This window comes from Taudactylus pleione, unplaced genomic scaffold (genome assembly GCF_031769625.1).
Source record: "Taudactylus pleione unplaced genomic scaffold, aTauple2 ptg000442l, whole genome shotgun sequence".
Lineage (NCBI taxonomy): Eukaryota > Metazoa > Chordata > Amphibia > Anura > Myobatrachidae > Taudactylus > Taudactylus pleione.
Window position 1 is genome coordinate 2,438,675 of NW_028284844.1, and position 19,151 is coordinate 2,457,825.

At 45.0% G+C, this 19,151-nt stretch overlaps 1 protein-coding gene across 1 annotated transcript; it reads right to left on the reverse strand.

Moving 5' to 3' along the window:
- Window positions 1-822: 822 nt before the first annotated feature.
- USP1 (ubiquitin specific peptidase 1) lies at window positions 823-16,541 on the reverse strand. The gene is made up of 9 exons (XM_088447859.1): window positions 16,334-16,541; window positions 10,080-10,314; window positions 8,706-8,832; window positions 8,463-8,570; window positions 7,464-7,624; window positions 6,286-6,932; window positions 5,320-5,484; window positions 4,837-5,038; window positions 823-2,430 (listed from the first exon to the last, which is right to left on the reverse strand). Exons 2-9 carry the CDS (start codon window positions 10,250-10,252, stop codon window positions 1,704-1,706), a joined length of 2,310 nt encoding a protein of 769 aa, XP_088303985.1. The 5' UTR covers window positions 10,253-10,314; window positions 16,334-16,541; the 3' UTR covers window positions 823-1,703.
- Between the last annotated feature and the right edge of the window lie 2,610 nt (window positions 16,542-19,151).

A 19,151-nucleotide genomic window follows, 5' to 3' on the forward strand; every position in this document is an offset into this window, starting at 1 on the left:
AGGAGCCAGTAGTATGGAGAATGTGCATTCACAATTGTTCATTCCAGTTCGTCCAAGTAACGTTTGGGTTGCTGTTTGATTGTAGATCGGTGGGTTTCACTTCTGTATAACACCAATAATCGATTTAAAATTTAATTGGCACTTTTAAATAGGGCATACCACCAGCCAAAGGCTAACCAGCCTTACATAGGAGACCTGGCATGTGAGGCCACTGATTACCAACTACCCCCAAAACACTCCCACTAGTATTGCCAGCAATAAATTACCTTAAACAAACAAATAGCACATACCATTAAGCTAGCATCTGGGTCTATATAACTAAAAGCTAACAAAAGGACACAAAAACTATATTCCAAACCATCAGCTACAGCTAAATTAAGTAGTTTATCAATGCATATTAACATAACTGCTAAGTTAATTGTTCAGAGCAGTAGTCAAATACCTATTACAGCTGAGGAAGGGACATACAATAGCAGTGTAAGGACAGAAGCCAGAGAAACATATGGTAGCGGTTCCCAAACTCCACCATTACAGCCCTGGTTTTAAGGATATCCATGCTTAAATCAAGATATCAATTTGACTGAGGAAGCAATTAAGGCACCTGTGCCAACGCATGGATATCCTTAATACATGGACTGTAATGGCAGAGTTTGGAAACCTCTGCTCCAATGTGTTTTGTTACCACTAGAGATTTAAGAAAAAAAGTTGTCATCCCTAACAACCAATCAGCTTAGCTAGCTAGTTAGTTAGTTATCTAGCAGTCTATAAAAAAAAAAGGCATACACGGCAGCGTAGAAATCAGCTTTAAAATACACATCCAGACAAAGTAAGAAATACTTTAATTACAAAATTCATAGGAAAACTTTCTATATGAAGATTACAAATTGCCCAGGAAAACCAGCTACCAAGTTATAATCTGTTACCCAATATACGCTGTAAAGTTTGTCTGTACATCCAACATACAGAAGTTATAATATATTCATTAATAAATAGGGTATTAAGAAAAGCCTATACATTATTGCTGACTTGTAATATAACTTTGCATCAAGTTAATGTTTCCAGCGTTCTAATGCTGGGCACACACTATAAAATTATCTGGCTGGTTGGAATAAAAGTCTGGTAACGGATGGGAGCAAATGACAAGCAAAACATTTGCTCAAACCCTGGAAAACAGACAAAAATGGACATCCAGCCAAATTGGTTAAATAAAACCCATTTGAACACTCATTTTTGTCTGTTTTCCAGGGTTTAAAACCATATATTAATCAATTGTCATTTGCTCCCCATACATTACCAGATTCTCATTCCAACCAGCCAGATAGGACAGATATCTTACTGGTAATTCTAGTGTATGCCCAGCACAACAAAAAGCTGTCCTGCTGAGGTCACGGCTTGCCGGCACTGGACCACTTTCGAGTTAGGAAACTTATCAAGAAGCTTTATTAAAAAAAAAATGATATTGAAATTGGCAAGTGTAATAAGTGCCTGTGGGGAAAACAAAATGTACATAATACAATCAATATATACACACACACACAAGAACAATCTCTAATAGCATCACCAGTTTGTGGCAAGATGTGACTTGTTGACACAACAGGATTCAGGTTATATACAAATATACACACATGATACCAGTGTGATCCTGGTAACCACAACTTGGGAAGACTTCCTTTACATATTATACAGGTAGCATACTGTAGCTTCTAGTCTACTATTCTCTTATAGAACAGCAGATAGGGAGTGGAGGTGGATGGAGTACTTGGGGAAATTGTGGACAAGAAGTCTCTTTCCTCGGTTACTTTTACTTCCGAATCGTCAAATAAAAGCCATTTCCCCTCATATTCCTTCAGACTTTGCAACACGTACAGAACAGACTTCTGGTCGAGGTGATCAGTAGTAGCTTGCGCTTTTTGATCAGAGTCAGGATTGCTCTCGCCACAGAGGCTGGTGGCAGATAAACCTTTGTCTCCCACAATAGTGCTTGTACCGGTCTCCGCTTTTGGTGTTTTGGGCGCAGGCAGCTGCTCAAAATCAGATTTATTTTTCTGCCCGCCCAGGAGACCGACTGTGTCGGTACTCTTTTTGTTTACTTTGCCGTTTGACGACACATTTGCACCATTTCGGAATGAGACTTCGGGGTCGTGGCTGGCATCAGAAGTTCGGGCTTCCTCTTCCGTTAGTGGCTCAGTCACAATTCTGCCATTTAGGTCTGCAGGAGCTTTCACCTGGTCAAGTTCAAGATTACTTAAGTCATTAAGTTTGACATACGCTGTGTAGTGTCCGCTGCTTATGGTCACCCCACTGTGCATAACCACTGCAAATAGACCGTAAAGATCTGCGGACGGCTTGGTGCTCCATTCCTCAAGTGACAACTGTAATGGAGTTAACAAGGGAGTGTTTACTTTGGAGAGACCGCCGTAACAGTCGAACCTATAAACAGACATTTGCAAGGTGTTAACACAGTTGTAGTCACTATAGTTAAAAACATGATGTATAGTATAAAAGAAAACCCCCCAAAAAAACAGAGGTAAGGTATACTCAATTCCAACAGACAGAAATAAACAGGCTATACATAAGCACCACAATTCTCGGTCGGTGTTTGGAGGAAATTCAGCTTTAAAAATCCATGACTCGCTGATTTTGACCAGTTTCGAGGAGGAATAGAGATTGTCCAGTGTGTCAGATTTCCCTGGCAGAACTGGGGCATTCCATCACAGATGTGTTGTATAACAGTGCATGGTTTTCTAGTATCATCTAGCTGGAGCACAGGTGTGTCAGTTGATTAACACAATCTACCAGGTGGTATTAATTCTTCCTGAGGATACCTTTAAAAAACACCATTTGTTCCATGAGAACTAAGTTTATAAACACTGGAGCAATTCAATTCTGTGATACAGGCAATGTGCAATCAGAATGGTGGCACACCTCATACAGGGATGCCATGTTGCTGTGCACAGCTGGTTATCCCAGATAACTAGATTATGCCCATAAAGGTCAATTCAATTAACTCAACCCCATGTGAGTGGTGCGAGTTAAGGTGCCCACACACATTGCGATATTTTACACGATCTGGCCGATTCCGACACATTGGAACGACAGATCGTGTAAAATATGGCCAAATCGTGAGGAAATTGTGAGTCCCCACTCACGATCACGATGCGCGTCCCCGCTGGTCGCACATCGCATCGTCAGATCTGCCGTGCAGTAGGGCAGATCTGACAATCTAGGACGCGATGCACTGTAAAAAGTCTGGATGCAGGAGAGATCGTTTGAAGATTGGACACCAAATTGTGTGCAAATAGTGTGGAGATCGTGTGCAGAGCTGCCGGGGAGAGTTTCAAGGGAAATCGTACACAAATCGTACACATCGGCTGATCGTGGGCAGATCGGTATGTGTGTGGGCACCTTTACTGTTGCAATGGCATAGAAAAGCCACCAGCTGCCCCATTTTGCTAATTTTTGTAGGTGGTCCTATGGGACTGCAAACGTAACGCTGTTAAAGCCAGCTGTGCTAAGACCTGATCTTCATTAACATATCCCATCTTTGAGGAAGATGCCACAACAGACCCAGTGACATCCTTAGAATGTCTGTGTACCAGTCTTGGCACATCTGGTGCAACTACCAATTGTATTTCTCTTAAATTACCTTTGTGAATGCACGGAAGCAGATTGAACAGGTAATTCAGTTGAAAGTTCCAGAAAGGAAAGGAATAGCGTAACGGGAACGTTTTTGGATGACTAGTACTTAAACAGCAATCTAACTTGTGGTTCAACCTGGATACCAGTGTTGACACCTCACCCACCAGAGGTCTCCAGTCATCTAGAAAATGTCAGGGAGGACCGCTGCTCTACTGTGTCACTATAATCCACCTCTGCTTTGTCCTGGAATGGACACTGCTAATATCACCGACATTTTGTTCTGCCCAGCTCATGATCATGCTGGGTTATTTCATAGCAGGGGAACTTTTTGTGGCTCCCTGACGGCCGATTACTGCTGTGGCATTCTGATGGGACTCCAAATGGGATGTCCATGCAACTGGAGATGACCTCCATACTGGGCACATTATAAAGGAAAAGTTACTGCAACTGTGATCACACCGGGCGGTGCCACACATCATGCGCCCGCGCCACCCCAACCCCCGCCAACCTCAGACTGCAGCTCCGGGAGGCACAGGTAAGTCCTATAAGAATAGAAAACAAGCGTTCCTACTCTACTGGTAGTGACAGGACGAAAAGACAAGGGGGAGCAGGAGCATCTAGCTTATAAACACCAAGTGGGAGGTCCCTGTTGAAAAAACTACCTGTCTACATGTAGGGGATTGGGTTACTAACCCACAGTGATAGCTGCCATGTAGTGAAGAAAGTAGAATACACCACAAACCTTAAAACCTACAGTGAAGGATAAAAGCCTCTTACCCTGAAGGCTGGCATATCACCACAAATGGTTGGCTCTAGAGATTGCAATATCTCAGCCACCAAAGCAGCAACAAACATTCTTGGAAACAATCTACTCTTCTCTTTGGTCAAGAGATGGTATGGACTTGTCACACAGAGAAGATCACTCTGGGATGGCTGTGTATGTAATTTAGATTTTGTAGACAAAATTTCAAGTGCCAACATCCTAAAGGATACACTATATCCCCAGGGTCAAGAGTCCAATGGGATGTTAAACACTACATAATAAAATCTCATAACAAGATCAATGCTTGAGGAATCCAAAGTATAAGGGACACTGTTCTCGGATATAGCGGAGAACCCATCTATAAGTGCACCAGCATGGGGATTTTAGGACCAGAGTTGCCATAGATTACCACCCAATGATGACTCGAGACTTACTCTGAGTTGTTTGCAGCAAAGCACTTTAAATGAATGGTGACGATTTCTGGGATCTTGTCAAACAAAAGGCTTCTTTCTGCTTCCGTGTAATGATGGCAATTCTCACAGAAATATTTGTCCTCGCCCACTATTCTCTCCACCGATGCAAACTGGGATATTGCCCATTTCAAAGTCTTTATTTCCATTCTAGGATCAGGAGAAACTAAAAGCAAAATCATGAATTAGTGGTATTTGGACATGCAGACCGTAAAATGGCATCTTAAAACAAAAACCTATATTTGGGGTAGGAAAGGCAGTGGGGGGTGGGAGTCTCAAATACATATACAAGTATAGTGTGTATATAATAATCCCTCAAGTGTGTTAACTGGACCGGTAAGCATATACTTTACATATAGTGTGTTATCTTAAAGTGCACACGTTGACTTTTTGCCATTACAGTAGTACTTTGGAGTAAGGTATTAGATTGGTAGACTAACAACTCACTATCAGAGTCCTCCTCTGGTCTTGGCGTGTCACTTTCTTGTACGGGAACGCTGAAATCCTGGAAGTCCTCCCTCCGCTCTGTGAAACACTCACACTCCAGACACCGGGTTCGCAGCACCAGCTGGCCATGGAATAATTTCTCCACCAGTTCAAACCCAATTGACTCTAGAATAATTATATTTTAATCAGATATAAGTCATTTAAAAAGGTTTCACAGCCTGTTCTTTATGATAAATTACTATTTCTTATCCAAGTTGATTGTTGGAACAGGTGAGGGGTTTATATATACATTTACATATTTTCTTTACCAGACTAAATGCTCACTTTTCTTTCCATGTATTTCCAACTATACAGCCAGCTCTCATGACAAATATAGAAGCTTTAGCATGATAGCTAGAGAATTATTATTCTGAGATTTGAGTGCGCCCAGGCACGGCAACAGGGAGAGGGGGAAGGACTAGGGGCACAGCTGTACCGGGCCCCAAGAGTCTAGGGGCCCACAGGCAAGTCTAATGGAACTGCTGCCTGCTCTGCTACTGCAATGATGCACACTGACTGCTGTTGCCGAGTCCTGACGTCACACGCTAGTGACTGGCCCCGGCGTAAGAATCAGTGTTCCACTTCCTTTATGCAGCCAGAAGTTCCCATTAGCGTCTCTGCAGAGAAACTAGGTGAAAGGTCAGTCTCTCCCCCCCCCCCCCACCCCAGCTTCTCTTACCCTCTGCTTGACACCCTTTCCCTGTCATCCAATGCTTATCCCCATCACCCTATAGGTGCATGGAACTAGGGAAGGGGGGGTCCATAAAAAAAAAAAAAAAAAAAAAAAGTGTACAGGGCCCCATGATTTCTGCTGCCGGCCCCGGGTGCGCCTAGATCATAAACTCAGTTACTTGCAGTGCAAATTGCAGACTGCTCAGCTCACACTTGTCCACCGCCACTAAAAAGCTAGTGCAGAAAACAACCAACCATTCTGTGACGTTTCAGCATCTTCGGCTCCAGCAGGTTTGCAGCTTCCGTTTTCCTTCACGGGCTCCTCATTCACAGATTTGTCCAACTCGGTCTCTATGCTGGGGGCGTGGAGCTCAGTCGGGGAACATTTCGACGACGAGCTGTCCGTTTTACTCAAGCTTCGGAACTTTGACAGAATACTTGGTTGTTTGGATGATTTTAGCCAATTGAGCCGTAATCTAGATTTTTTATTTGACGGGTTGGGAGGACAATGGTCAGTGCTGGTTTTAGGGGCGGTTTTCTCATCCGGCTTCTCTGGGACTGGTTTCCGCTTTGATCTGGTTAGCCTGTACTCCTCAGCTGGGGGCTCTTTAGTTAGCTTTGTCCTTTTCTTGACATTGCCAACCTCATTATCACTTTTGCGTTTGCCGTTTTCATTGGACGGGGTCTCGGGAGACCCATCTTGAGGTTTGCCTGAAGTTACCGTTTCAGCCTCACAATCTCTGGGTTCTTTGCTTCCAAGCTGCTGTTCTGTTTCATTCACTTGTGAGCTCTTCATCTCCTTTCTCAGAGCCTGACAGGCTTCCTTGATGTTTTCTAGTATACACTGTAAAACTTCTTGTGCATCGTGCTGAAGATATCCTTCGTACATAGGATTAAGTTCTCTGTGCAAAAAAAAAAAACATTACTTTAGATAGCATTTAAAGAATGAAAACCTAATGCAGAACTCTTATTGCCCATAATTTTGTAGCAAACCTTAAAACGATCCGAAGCAGCAGGAACCCAGAAGTTGGAGAGTACGCCTTTATACTTCCAGATAATCTACTGTTGACCTGAATTCTTTAATATAGGTCCTTTAACCACTTGCATGGCACGGTTGCATCAGATGCGACCACACCAGACTGGATTTTCCCTATTATAATTAGGATGGTGTGGGTTTTTGTTAGGGGTGAGCGAATTCGGTTCTGCTCGGTTCCGTTCGGATTTAAAAACCGAACGGAACCGAGTAGAACCGAACCCGCTCACCCCTAGTTTTTGTAGGGGATCTTTTGACCCTGGGGGGGTATTTTTGATGTGGGGTGGGACAGTAAATTACAGTGGGGGCCTGTGGACAGAGGGGTTGGTGGGGGGGGGACAATATTGTACAATATTGACGTGTTCTAAGCCCAAAGACGTACTTGTAATTAACTTCATACCTCAATGTGTTCAGCAGCTTCCTTGGCTGTGCAGCAAGCTCAGTATCGTAGCTCTCTGGATTTAGGAGAAAACCAAGCTGTAGGTGTTCAGCAGAATGAATCAAAGAACTCAAACTACAAATGACCTCGTAACTTGCCGTCAAGTCTTCCTTCGCACTATCCTGTGAGAAACATCAAATTACACGGGTATTAGAAGTCACCACAGGGCGGGGGCAAGTCAATCCAATTAGATATCTTAATTTACAGTTTATAGTGTTCCTGCTAGGCTGTTTTAGCAAGGCGCCGCGCCCGATTTTAAAGTGGCAAAATGCGTCCCACTGAAGCAGCCTGCCCTGTGCTGTCCCCATCTGCGGGCGGATGGGAAAAGTTGCTGTTTCTGATCGCCGCCGGGTGAATAGATGGCGTTTGCATGCACACGACATCTATTCACAGTGGGGGGGTGGGGGCAGCACCACAGTAAGTACAAGTGCTTAGCACTCCCCCAAGAGTGACGAACTGGGAACATGGTCACAAAGCCACGCCCCCACCCCGGATGGCCACAGAGAAGCCCTGCCCGCACCTCAGTGCTCTGCCACCGGTCTGGCGTGAACTCTAAGTTCGGGTGCGGTACTGAGAACAGGTTTGCAACACGTAACAGACAACGTAACTTATACATAAATGTTTAGGTGCTTGATAAACACTTACGTATTAGACATTAATATCTGCTTAAGCTACACTGAGACGGCTATTCAATTAAACACGAAGGCCGCTGTGCCATTCCAGGCAGTCACATGGCGGCCAGCAATATCGCTATTCTTACCGCACATCTCAGATGTGCGCAGGAAAAGTAGAGATTGTGAGACCACCATACATGGTTGATATGTGCAGCACATCCAACCGTACTAAATCCCCCCTTAAATATAAAAGCTGTCGTCTAAGTTTTATGACCAATATAGCACTGCATCTCGTATAACTATTTAATCAATCTAGAATGACATAAAATCGCAGCTGTGACACTACCTTTTCCAAGCCGGGTTCCTTGTCTTCTTTAATGGTTTCTCTCTTCTTTGTAATCACATCACTTAGTTTTTTCACACCCCTTTTAAATCCTGGACAGTAGCATAAAACCTAAAGGGAAATACTACGGAATTCAGTCTCACATAATTCAGGAAAACAAATCATGGGCAGAGCAAAGTTTTATTCAACAGGACAGACATAAATAGTGTATGTAAACCAGTAAAAGCAGAAGAATGAAGCACATACCTGAAGTATGCTATTAAGGTAACAGGTGTTGCCAAGATTATTGAACCCTACAAAGGGAACTAGGTTTTCCTTCTTCACACAACAGAGAGGTGGCGGTAACTCTGCAGCAGGAACAACCTGATCACAACTAAAGACAAAAATTTCAATTTAAGCAACACTCATTGCACACAAGTAAATAAAATGCACAATATGGAGAAAAAGGGAACAATTAAACTTCTCAGTAGAGCCATCTATATCTAGTTTAGCGTTGTACACGGGATGTAGTTGGCATCCCAGATGCCAGTGCTCAGAATCCAGGCACCAGCATCCCGATGACAAGCATTGGGGTTAGGTTTAGGCTGCAGGGGGGTATATTTGAAGTATAATCCCCGAAGACACCCATTTCCCAGGACTTTGATCCTGGCAAGAACCAGGGTCGAAGTCCCAGGAATTTTGACCCGGTTTGCCTCTTTCGCACAGCAGAAATCCCCGGGTAGGTTGATCCACAATTTATCGGGTCCACATGCTTAACTTGATTTTGTGTGTGAAAGGGATATATGTGACTACCAAGGAAAGTACACTTTTTCCAAGGTTTGAGGCAGTTCTATAGCCAGGAGATATAGTAAGCCTAGGTTATTCCCCTCTTCGTGCTTAAGTTCAGGTGTGGGCTGCCTGCACTTGTCACGGGGGAGTTGAGAGATACATCCTTCTGCACAGTAGCTGATCCTGGTGCCAGGTCCTGAATGAGATGGAATCTCTTTCTACAGCAATCCTGTCCATTCAGCTACTAATGCCTGGAATCTGCCTCCACAGGTAAGCCACAGATGCATTGGTTCCTGTTATCCTTCAGCCTTGGGAGGGATCAGATTCTAAACATTCCTCCGAGGAGGAAGGAGAATTTGCTGATATTCAGACCTTGAGGTTCACTTTTCCTTTGACAAGGGTTAGAATAGGAAGCAAGGAGTAAAAGGGAGCAGTGCGAGGAGTCTGATGTTCCAGACAAATATCACAGTAAAAGGAAGACTCTAGTTTCCTTCCCCGTAGCTGGAGAATTATGCGAGATGGGGAGCAAACTTGACTAGAGGCTCCAGATCTAATGAAGGCTGCCTCCCTTTATTCTCTCACCAGCTGGGATACAGTAAAATGGGAGTCTTCACCTATACAACGTTTATCTAAGCCTGCCACCAGGGTATGATATCACCAGTCTGGAGAGACCACATTTTCACAAAAGACATTTATAATGGTCAAAGAGGTAAGTCCTGCATATAGCAAAGCGTTATCTGTTAACTAATGCCCTACCTGAACTTTATATTCTTATACTTTGAATGGAGAGGGGGAAATAACTTTATGGGGAGCAATCCTTGAACACACTGCCAAGATGAAGATGGCGCTTACATTTCTGGTTCCCTCTCTTCTACAGTTTGTTCTTCAGCTTGTGTTGCCTCAGCAAAGTCCAGAGCCCTTTTAGCTTCCTTCTTCTGGAAGAAGCGTAGAGATAACCGGTTCCTTCGGGTGGGGCTGGCCTTAGCCAGAACAGTTTGACTTTCACACTGAGTAACTCCTGGCATCTTACTGCAGCGGCCTCCACCAATGCCAGTCTACGGAAGTCAGGTTCCCCAATAGCTGTTGCCTGCCGAGAGACAATATAGAGCCATCACCAAACAGGGCAAAACCATAAAGTCATCCAATGTCTCTATTCAAGATGAAAACACTGATTAACAAGCATGTGTTCCCAAAATTTAAATTGGGTTTTGCAATTAGTAGAGATAATACCAATTTTGTCCTTTTCATAATCACAAAAAAAAAACAGAACATAGATTGCACCTAATTTGTATATAGTAAGGATGTCAGCAACTCAATCGCTGGACCAGCAGTAATTATTGTCAAGATATAACTCAGTTCACCACAGATTTTACCTACACTCAATACAATGAGGCGATTTAGTCTTCTGCAACCTGCCATCAATCGAAATGCCTGGCTGCACACATTCCTGCTTATTTCAATAAGCAATCGACGCTAACTTTCCTGCGCTCCTGAGTGTTTTGTCTTTTTTACTAAAAGTAATATTATAATTGATCATCACGACCCTCAAATTCATGGGTATATGCACAACACTGTATATTGGTGCTGTTCAGCACGTGTTTGTACGTAGTGCCATGGGGGCTCCTTCCAAATGAATATGGAAAAATAAAGTGGATTGACTTCCATTTCCGCACAGGACGCGAATGATGCAAAATAAATGTGTGTAAATTATCATTTTAAAATCAGCATAAATCATACAAAAAGATGTTAATGGACCTGTTAAGATTTAGCACTCATTAACTGACTGAAGAGCTTGTTAGTGTTTATCTGGCATTTTCAATGATGTGGAATTCATGCAGCATAAACAGAAAAACTGAGCTTCTGGTCCCAGCTTGCTTGGTTCACTGAACAGTCAGGAAAGAGGAGATAACTAGGGGGCTTATAATGTGTTTAAAGAAAATAAGTCCATTGCTGAAACGGAAAACATCGGACGCACAATGGGCTCGATCCAATGCAGCACGATGCTGAATACCCCCGGGAGGGGGCTCCGGAGCCATTCACTTCAGAGCATATGTTTGGTCCGGCAGTTGCAAGTTAAGTCGGATAATGACTGTTCTCGCGACTTAACCTGGGTATTTAGTCATGAGAACCGGCAATTAAGTGCGGCCTCAAGGCTGTTTTCGCCACGCTACGCCAGATAACAGCCTCATGCCTGGCATTTTCATCAAATTTCTCTTCGCACCCTCAGGGGGGTGCAAGAAGTCATCCTTTAGTCAGACAAAACAGCGCGCTGAATTGAATAGCTCCGGGAGCTCCCTACCCTATTCAGCATTGCGATAATTGAATCCATTGAAAGTTAGAAAAATATTCTAGTAATTTGAAGTGATGCCAGTAGTTATACACCGAGCAACTGGTTAATCTCACATTTCATAATATAGATCACGAATATCTCCCATCAATACTTTAAGTGGGGGGAATTCAATTGTTTTTTTGGGCATCTTTAACTAATGGGCGCCCAACAGAACAATTTAATTGACGACTCAATCGGGCACAAGTGCCTCTGGCGCACACATTTCTGCTGGAAGCCTCCTGAGTTGGAGTACAAATGCACACAAAGTCCACAGTTTGGGCCACCTAACCAGGACTTTAGTTGTGTTTAGCCACTTGTTACGCAGCTAAACCTGGCGTCTCTGGGCGCAACAAGTACGAAAAGTCATGGGCGCCAAAAACTAATATCGTCCCTGATCTCCCATCACTTTCGAAGTTAGAACGGTTGCGAAAACACAATTGAATTCCACAAATACCCAATACATACGGGGAAACAGAGTACTCTGGCCTCAAGAGCATACATTTTCCAACACAAGAGTCGGCAACATAATGCTCTCCAGCTGAAGCATTTAAGGTCTAAGCATGGAGTTTTCTGTTCTAGGTTAACAAACTGAACCAAAACACTGATCAATGTATCTAGTACCAGCATTAGTGTGAAGATTATTTTTTTTTTGTGCAGTCAACTCCAACAGCATACACATCACATCATACATACTGCAAATCAGGAATGCAGACAAATAGGTACTTCTATATTATAGGGACTACCTGTTTTCAATATATAGTTTGATAAGAACTTGTCAGAATTTGTGGGTTTGTTTGTCCACCCACCTCTTGGAGGATTGACCACAAGTTCTCAATGGGATTAAGTTCTGGGGAGTTTCCTTGCCATGGACCCAAATGAGACCATTCATGTGTGTGGTTGCTTCTCAGCCAAGGGAGTGATATCACTCACAATTTTGCCTAAGAACACAGCCATGAATAAAGAATGGTACCAAAACATCCCCCAAGAGCAACTCTTCCCAACCATCCAAGAACAGTTTGGTGGCGAACAATGCCTTTTCCAGCTCATGGAGCACCTTGCCATAAGGCAAAAGTGATAACTAAGTAGCTCGGGGAACACAATATCGAAATTTTAGGTCCATGGTCAGGAAACTCCCCAGACCTTTATCCCATTGAGAACTTGGTTGTCAATCCTCAAGAGGCAGGTGGACAAACAAAAACCCACAAATTCTGACAAACTCCAAGCATTGATTAGGCAAGAAAGTGTCTACACTGCAAATATTGACTCTCTGCATAAACTTCATGTAATTGTCAATAAAAGCCTTTGACACTTATGAAATGCTTGTAATTTTATTTCAGTACATCATAGTAACATCTGACAAAGATCAAAAAAATACTGAAGCAGCAAACTTTGAAAACCAATATTTGTGTCACTCAAAACTTTTGGCCACGGCTATACATCCAATACGTCCGACCGTCAATGTTCAGACACATCAGGTCGGTCCTGCAGTATATCGGTGCATGTATATAAGGACAACTCGCCGACTGCCCGTAAACTGGCTGCAGGGACTGCAAATTTAAATGCCCATCCAGTTGTGATGTCAGGTCAGATATATCAAGTGGACAATTGGTAAGTGTGTATAGCCGGGTACATACTAGACGATATGGACGACATATCAGGCACATCGGCCAGTGTGTACCTGCTGTGTCGCTGGCGATGCGCACTCTTACACAGTCAGCGACATCGCCCGAGATATCGTCAGCGGGGACCATGCTGCCAAATGCAGCATGACCACCGCCGTCGGCAAGTGTGTATGCTTGTGGTTCCTAAACTGTGCGCCGTGGCATCCTGGGGTGCCTTTGGATATTTGCAGGGGTGCCTCATGTTGGTGGTCCAGCACCAAACCAAGTTATTTATGGTCAATGTAATGTATATATGTGGACAAACAGAAGCATAAAACCTGTCCAACACCACATAACTGACCCTAAGGATGACATGTAAACACAATTTACTTCATTTTACTACTTTCCTATATTTCTCAACAAACTTTTGGCTGAGGGGTGCCATGAAAAAAAAATGCTGATGCTCTAGGGTGCTGTGGTTCAAAAAAGTTTGGGAACCACTGGTATGCAGTTGCGGATTCGTGAATCCCGCTGGGTTCAGCCGCTATCGCGCTGGGTACACATAATTTAGTGCGTAGCCACCTTATAGCTTACCAAACGGCCGCTCGGACTGGTGTAATGTCTGACTCATTGTGTAATGGTGAATACACGGTCAGATGAACGATTGAATGATGTTACCAACGATTTGAATGATTTCTGACTGCATTAAAATGAATGGAATCGTCCAAATCTGACTGCAAACAGTCAGATATAGTTATCTGACAAGCGGGAAAGTGCATCGTGCATCTGACAAATGTCAGATGTGAACGATTTTTAAAATTGTTATCGTACAGATCTGAAGGAAAATCTGACCGTGTGTATGCACCATAAGTGTGTAACCAGCATTAAATGTTAGCAAACTAAACTTTTCTTGCACTTACCCAGCATTTCTGATAAAGAATACACAGCAAAATGTAGAGATTATGGCAGAATAGGCTTAAGTCCAGATTCAAGATACTTTTACCACTGTTTGCTTTCTGGGACCAGCCTTTGCTACTCTATGGGGTCAATTCAATTTTTACCGCTAACAGCTGTCAGCATTTATGCTCACCCCCTCTGGCTAACTGCCGTAGCACACAGGTATTTCTGCTTGTACCATCATGAGACCTGGTTTTGGGCGCATTATGCTGGCCATACACCTGCACGTTTTCAGCAGATTATCGACGTGTCGTACGATGGATCGTGTGGAAATCGTGTATTTTTTTTTAGTAGAATACGATCAGATGCGCGCTCCCGCAGCTCCTAAAAACGGATCGGGCGATCGGATGTGCAGCCCATATGGTCCATCGGATCGTGTGGTGATCGTACGACCGATCGTGTGCAAAGAAAAACAGCAAATATGCCACGGGGACTGCCAGGAAGTTGTGTGGTGAATCTTCTCTGATGCTGGTAGCGCAGGTATATTTGCTAGCATTACTTTAGACAAGTTTCATGCAGCTAAATACAGTCTAAGTGTGCTCTACACGCACGACAATTAATGGGCGCTTTAAAACAATAGAATTGCAACATTGGGCTGTTAATTAGTGTACCTTAAATAAAAAAAGCTATTTAATCACCCTGTAAGAGCTTTATATGCAGCAAAAAGAAAATCTTTAAATGAATGGACAGATTACAGGAACATTGGTGGCTGCGTAAAAAAAAAGATCTAGCTAGTCTGGCCATGATACACAGTAGTACATACTGAATATAACGTTAGCCCGTCCATTTCTCCCACATTAGAGCACCCTACCGTCATTGTATTTGTGTAAGAATGTAAGACCACATTAATGCACTTTGAACTTTGTGAACGCACCCGCCATTAACGTCTGATCTAGAGTTACAAGGCTATTTTTACTGTTAAGTGTTTTATGACAACTATACACATGAAAAGCAAATGGTCTAATTTACTAACTGAAACATCTATCAGTGGGATAGAGAAAAAAAAAAAATTATATATATATATATATATATATATATATATACATACATATACATACATACATATACACACACACACGGCGGAATTCAATTGTTTCCAGCCCCCATCGAGCCCAATGGAGCTATTCAATTGCCGCTCCTGTCGGGCGTGATCAGCTGGCAGCGCCCCATTTCAGCTCGCAACCCCATAGGGGTGCGAGCTGAAATCGGCGAAAAGTGACTTGTTTGGGCACACAAATGGTACTTTTCACAATTGCGCCCAGCACTTTGGTCAGTGTTAGCTGATTTACACAGCTAAACCCTACCACTTTGGGCGCTATCAGCACGAAAAGCTGGAACAATTGAATAGCTGCCCGCGATCTCCCGTCACTTTAGACGGGAGATCCAGGCCGCGAAAACAATTGAATTCCGCCCACAGAATTTGTGTCATTTTAGACAGGAGATCGGGTGCAATATTTAATGGTTTCGGGGGTGCCCGTGCCTCTTTGCGCATTTCACACCCAAAATCACTGGCTTTAAACATGTAAAATGGCTATACCCGAGCAAAGTCCTAGCGAGCGCGCCAAAACACCAGACGTTTCACCAATTTCTACTCACCACCTTGGGAGGGTGCAAGCAGAAATCTGCCACAGGGCAAAAACAATTGTCTTTACCCCCCAACAGTGCCAATACCTGACCCTCATCTCGTGGGATAGGATGCTCCCATTATATTACCAGTCAGCATATATATATATATATATATATATCTCTATCTATATCACATGTTACATATACACAGACTTCTCTGCAGAGGGTGACTAGTTTGCCTATCTGTCGGGCATTGCTGGGCAGCATATAGTAGATTGTGTTGCTACTAGAGGGCTTCGGCTCACACACGGGAGGGCATGAGTAGATCTACGTGCGGCAACGCTGCGACCTGTAGTGCCACAGCTGCCTGCAATCTGACCTAGATACGAGGCCAGGCGCCGCTCAGCACACGGAGCCTCCGGCACACAACAGTCCCCGCCGGGTCTCTGACTAACCACGTCTCCTCCGAGCCGCCTCACGGTGCAGCCGGGGAGCCTGCGTGCTACAGGGCGGGCGCCGCCATTGCTCGCACTAACCCCCCACGGCAGCGCCAGGAGGAATGAAGCGTGGTGGGGGGGGGGGTCACAGAGCGACACACAGCGGCCCCGGCGATCGTCACGGAGGGGTGAGCAGGGGGGTGGGGAGAGAGGTACCTGCCGGCCTCGGTCAGCGTCTGGCGCCTCAGTACATTCTCTGTCCCAAACTCTCTGGCGGGAAAACAAATCACCACAGAACTCAGGAACATCAGGGCCGGGTCACGGGCCTCCTCCCAGGCCGGAGCCCGCCTCTCCCAGCGTAACGACGTCACCGAGCCACGACGTGCTAGCGCAGTATCTCCACACGGGGAAGGGCGGGGCGGGGAGCGCTTTCACTTTTGGATGTGGGTGGGGAATGGGGACACCAGGGACGGGCGGTGATTGGAGGAAAGGCAGCGCATGGCCACCGCCGAGCCAATGAGGCACGGGCATTCCTCCTAGTGACGCGAGGGCCAGTGGGCGGTTGGATTGGTCGCCGGTAGGAGGACTTCTGGCGTTTGATTTGAAGGGAACGTCGGTTGGGCAGAGTTTAGGCGGGAATGAGACGGGGGCGGAGCTCTGACCTGTGACTGACTGCGGCGCAGTGTAGGGATGGCCATCGGTATGGTAACCATCGATGGCAAAGTACAAAGTGACCATCATTGGTGAATAACTATGCAATGGAGGACCATCGATTCATCGATGGCTTCGCCAACCGATGGTCATCCCTGTTCCATGACTGACTGGCCTGTGGGCCAATCAGAACCAAGGGGCGTGGCTTCGTGAGTGTAATGGTGCATACACACGATCAGATTTTTTCTTCAGATATGAACGATAACGATTTAAAAATCGTTCAGTCGTTCATATCTGAAGGAAAATCGTTCATATCTGACATGCCTGAACGATGGACGATCAACAATGCGCGTTCCCGATGGTCAGATAAAGATATCTGACATCTGATGGGTTTGCAGTCAGACTTGGACGATTCCATTCATTTTAATGCAGTCAAAAATCGTTCAAATCGTTCAGTCGTTCATCTGACAAATCTGACCGTGTGTATGCTCCATAAGGAGGGGTCGGAGCTATGCTCCGTGTTTGGCCGGCACCTAGAAAAAAAATAATAATTCGATTATGTTTTTCCTTCGAAGGAGGGAGACCATCTGGTTCTCCCCCATCGATGGGAAAAACATTCTACATCGACCATAAACCATCAATGGTTATGAATCATCGCTGGACCATGACTACCTCTAACGCAGTGTGTACTAGGGAAGGCCATCGGTATGGTTACCATAAATAGGAAAAAAGAAAGTGGCCATTGATGGTAAACATCTATGCAATGGATGACCATTGATGGCTACACCACCCAAATGGTCATCCCTGTTCTTTGACTATTTGGCCCATGGGCCATTCAGAACTGGGGGGCATGGCTTCAGGTGTGGAGCTATGCTCAGTGTCCCGGGACCTTAGACAAAATCCATCTGGTTTTCCCCCATCGATGGGAAAAACATTCAACATCGTCCTAAACCATCAATGATTACAAATCATTGTAATCATGAGCAATGAGCATCCCTAGTGTGTACTGTGGGACTGATTCTGCAAGGATCGTAATTGCAAAGCTGAACGCAGGCAGCTTTACAATTGCGACCCTTGCAGATATGGTAATGCAGCAGGAGGCATCACGCCTCCTGTGCATTACTTGTCCGAGCTGTGCTGTCTAACCCAGCATCGGATAATCTGAGTCACACCGGCTGGCTGCGGTGACCCATGGGATCACGCAGCCGCTGCCACAGCTTAAAGGAAGAAGCCAGGAAATCTCTGCCACCAACGGAGATCCTGGCTTCTTCCCTCCCCGGCAACAGTGGCGGCACGCTTCCGTATTGGGAAACGGAGGGCATCACCGGCCCCTTCCCACCCACAAACGGCAGCAGACTGTCAATCACTGCCAGTCTGCGAGCGAGTTAGTAGGACCAATTATGCACACTCGCAGAATGGATCCTGCGCAGATTCCCAAACAGCGTGCACTGCTGAATCAGGCCCTGTGTCTTTGCGCCCGCCGCCCAGTCACTGTCAAACCTGTCTGTGCAGTGGCGATTGACGCTGCAGTGTGATCTCGGGAGGCTGCGAGCAGAAATGAATAGCTGCACACGTGCCTGAACAGAGAAACAGTTGAATTGCTCCATTGAGTGCCCAAAAGAAATAGCCGAAAAAACAATTAAATCGCCCCCATACAAAGCAAATAGTCTAATTTCCCTACTGGAACAGTTATCCATTTACAGTACTTATCATTCGTGTTTAGACCGTGTTCATACACTTGTGCACTAAAAGTCAAAACAACATACCTCAGCATCTGTGGTGTTAAGGTGCCCATACATCTGACCGGTATGTCCGCGATCCTGTGACACGATCGGAAATGCCGATCTGCCGGGTGGAAACGCCGGCCAACATCGATGGTCAGCGATCCGTCGCAGGATTGCTGAAATATTACATGCTAAATGTCCCCGATTTGACGATCGCGATCATTTTTTGATCGCGATCGTCAAATCGGGAAAATCAAACATGTTGGTTTTCTGAGATGCCCGGTTGCAGCATCGCGGCAATCCATCGCTGATGGATGGGCCCCATTAGTGTAATACAACCATGTGTTTGTGTGTGTGTATGGGATGTAGTTATGACGGCCGAGATGCCGCCAGTCAAAATCCAGACGGGGGAAGCCCGACAAGGGACTTATGATAGGCGTTGAAATACTGACGCCTATCTTAATCCCGATGCCAGAATACAGTAGGAACGCCAGCCCAAACGATGTAAGTTCTGGGCGCCCTTACTGTTAGCCGTGAGGGGGGAGGGTTAGGTTTAGGCAGTACAGCGGGGTTAGGTTCTGGGGGGGAGATAAGTGTTAGGCACCACTGGGGGGGAATTAGGGTTAGGCACAAAGGGGGTAAGTAAACTTATCCAACCC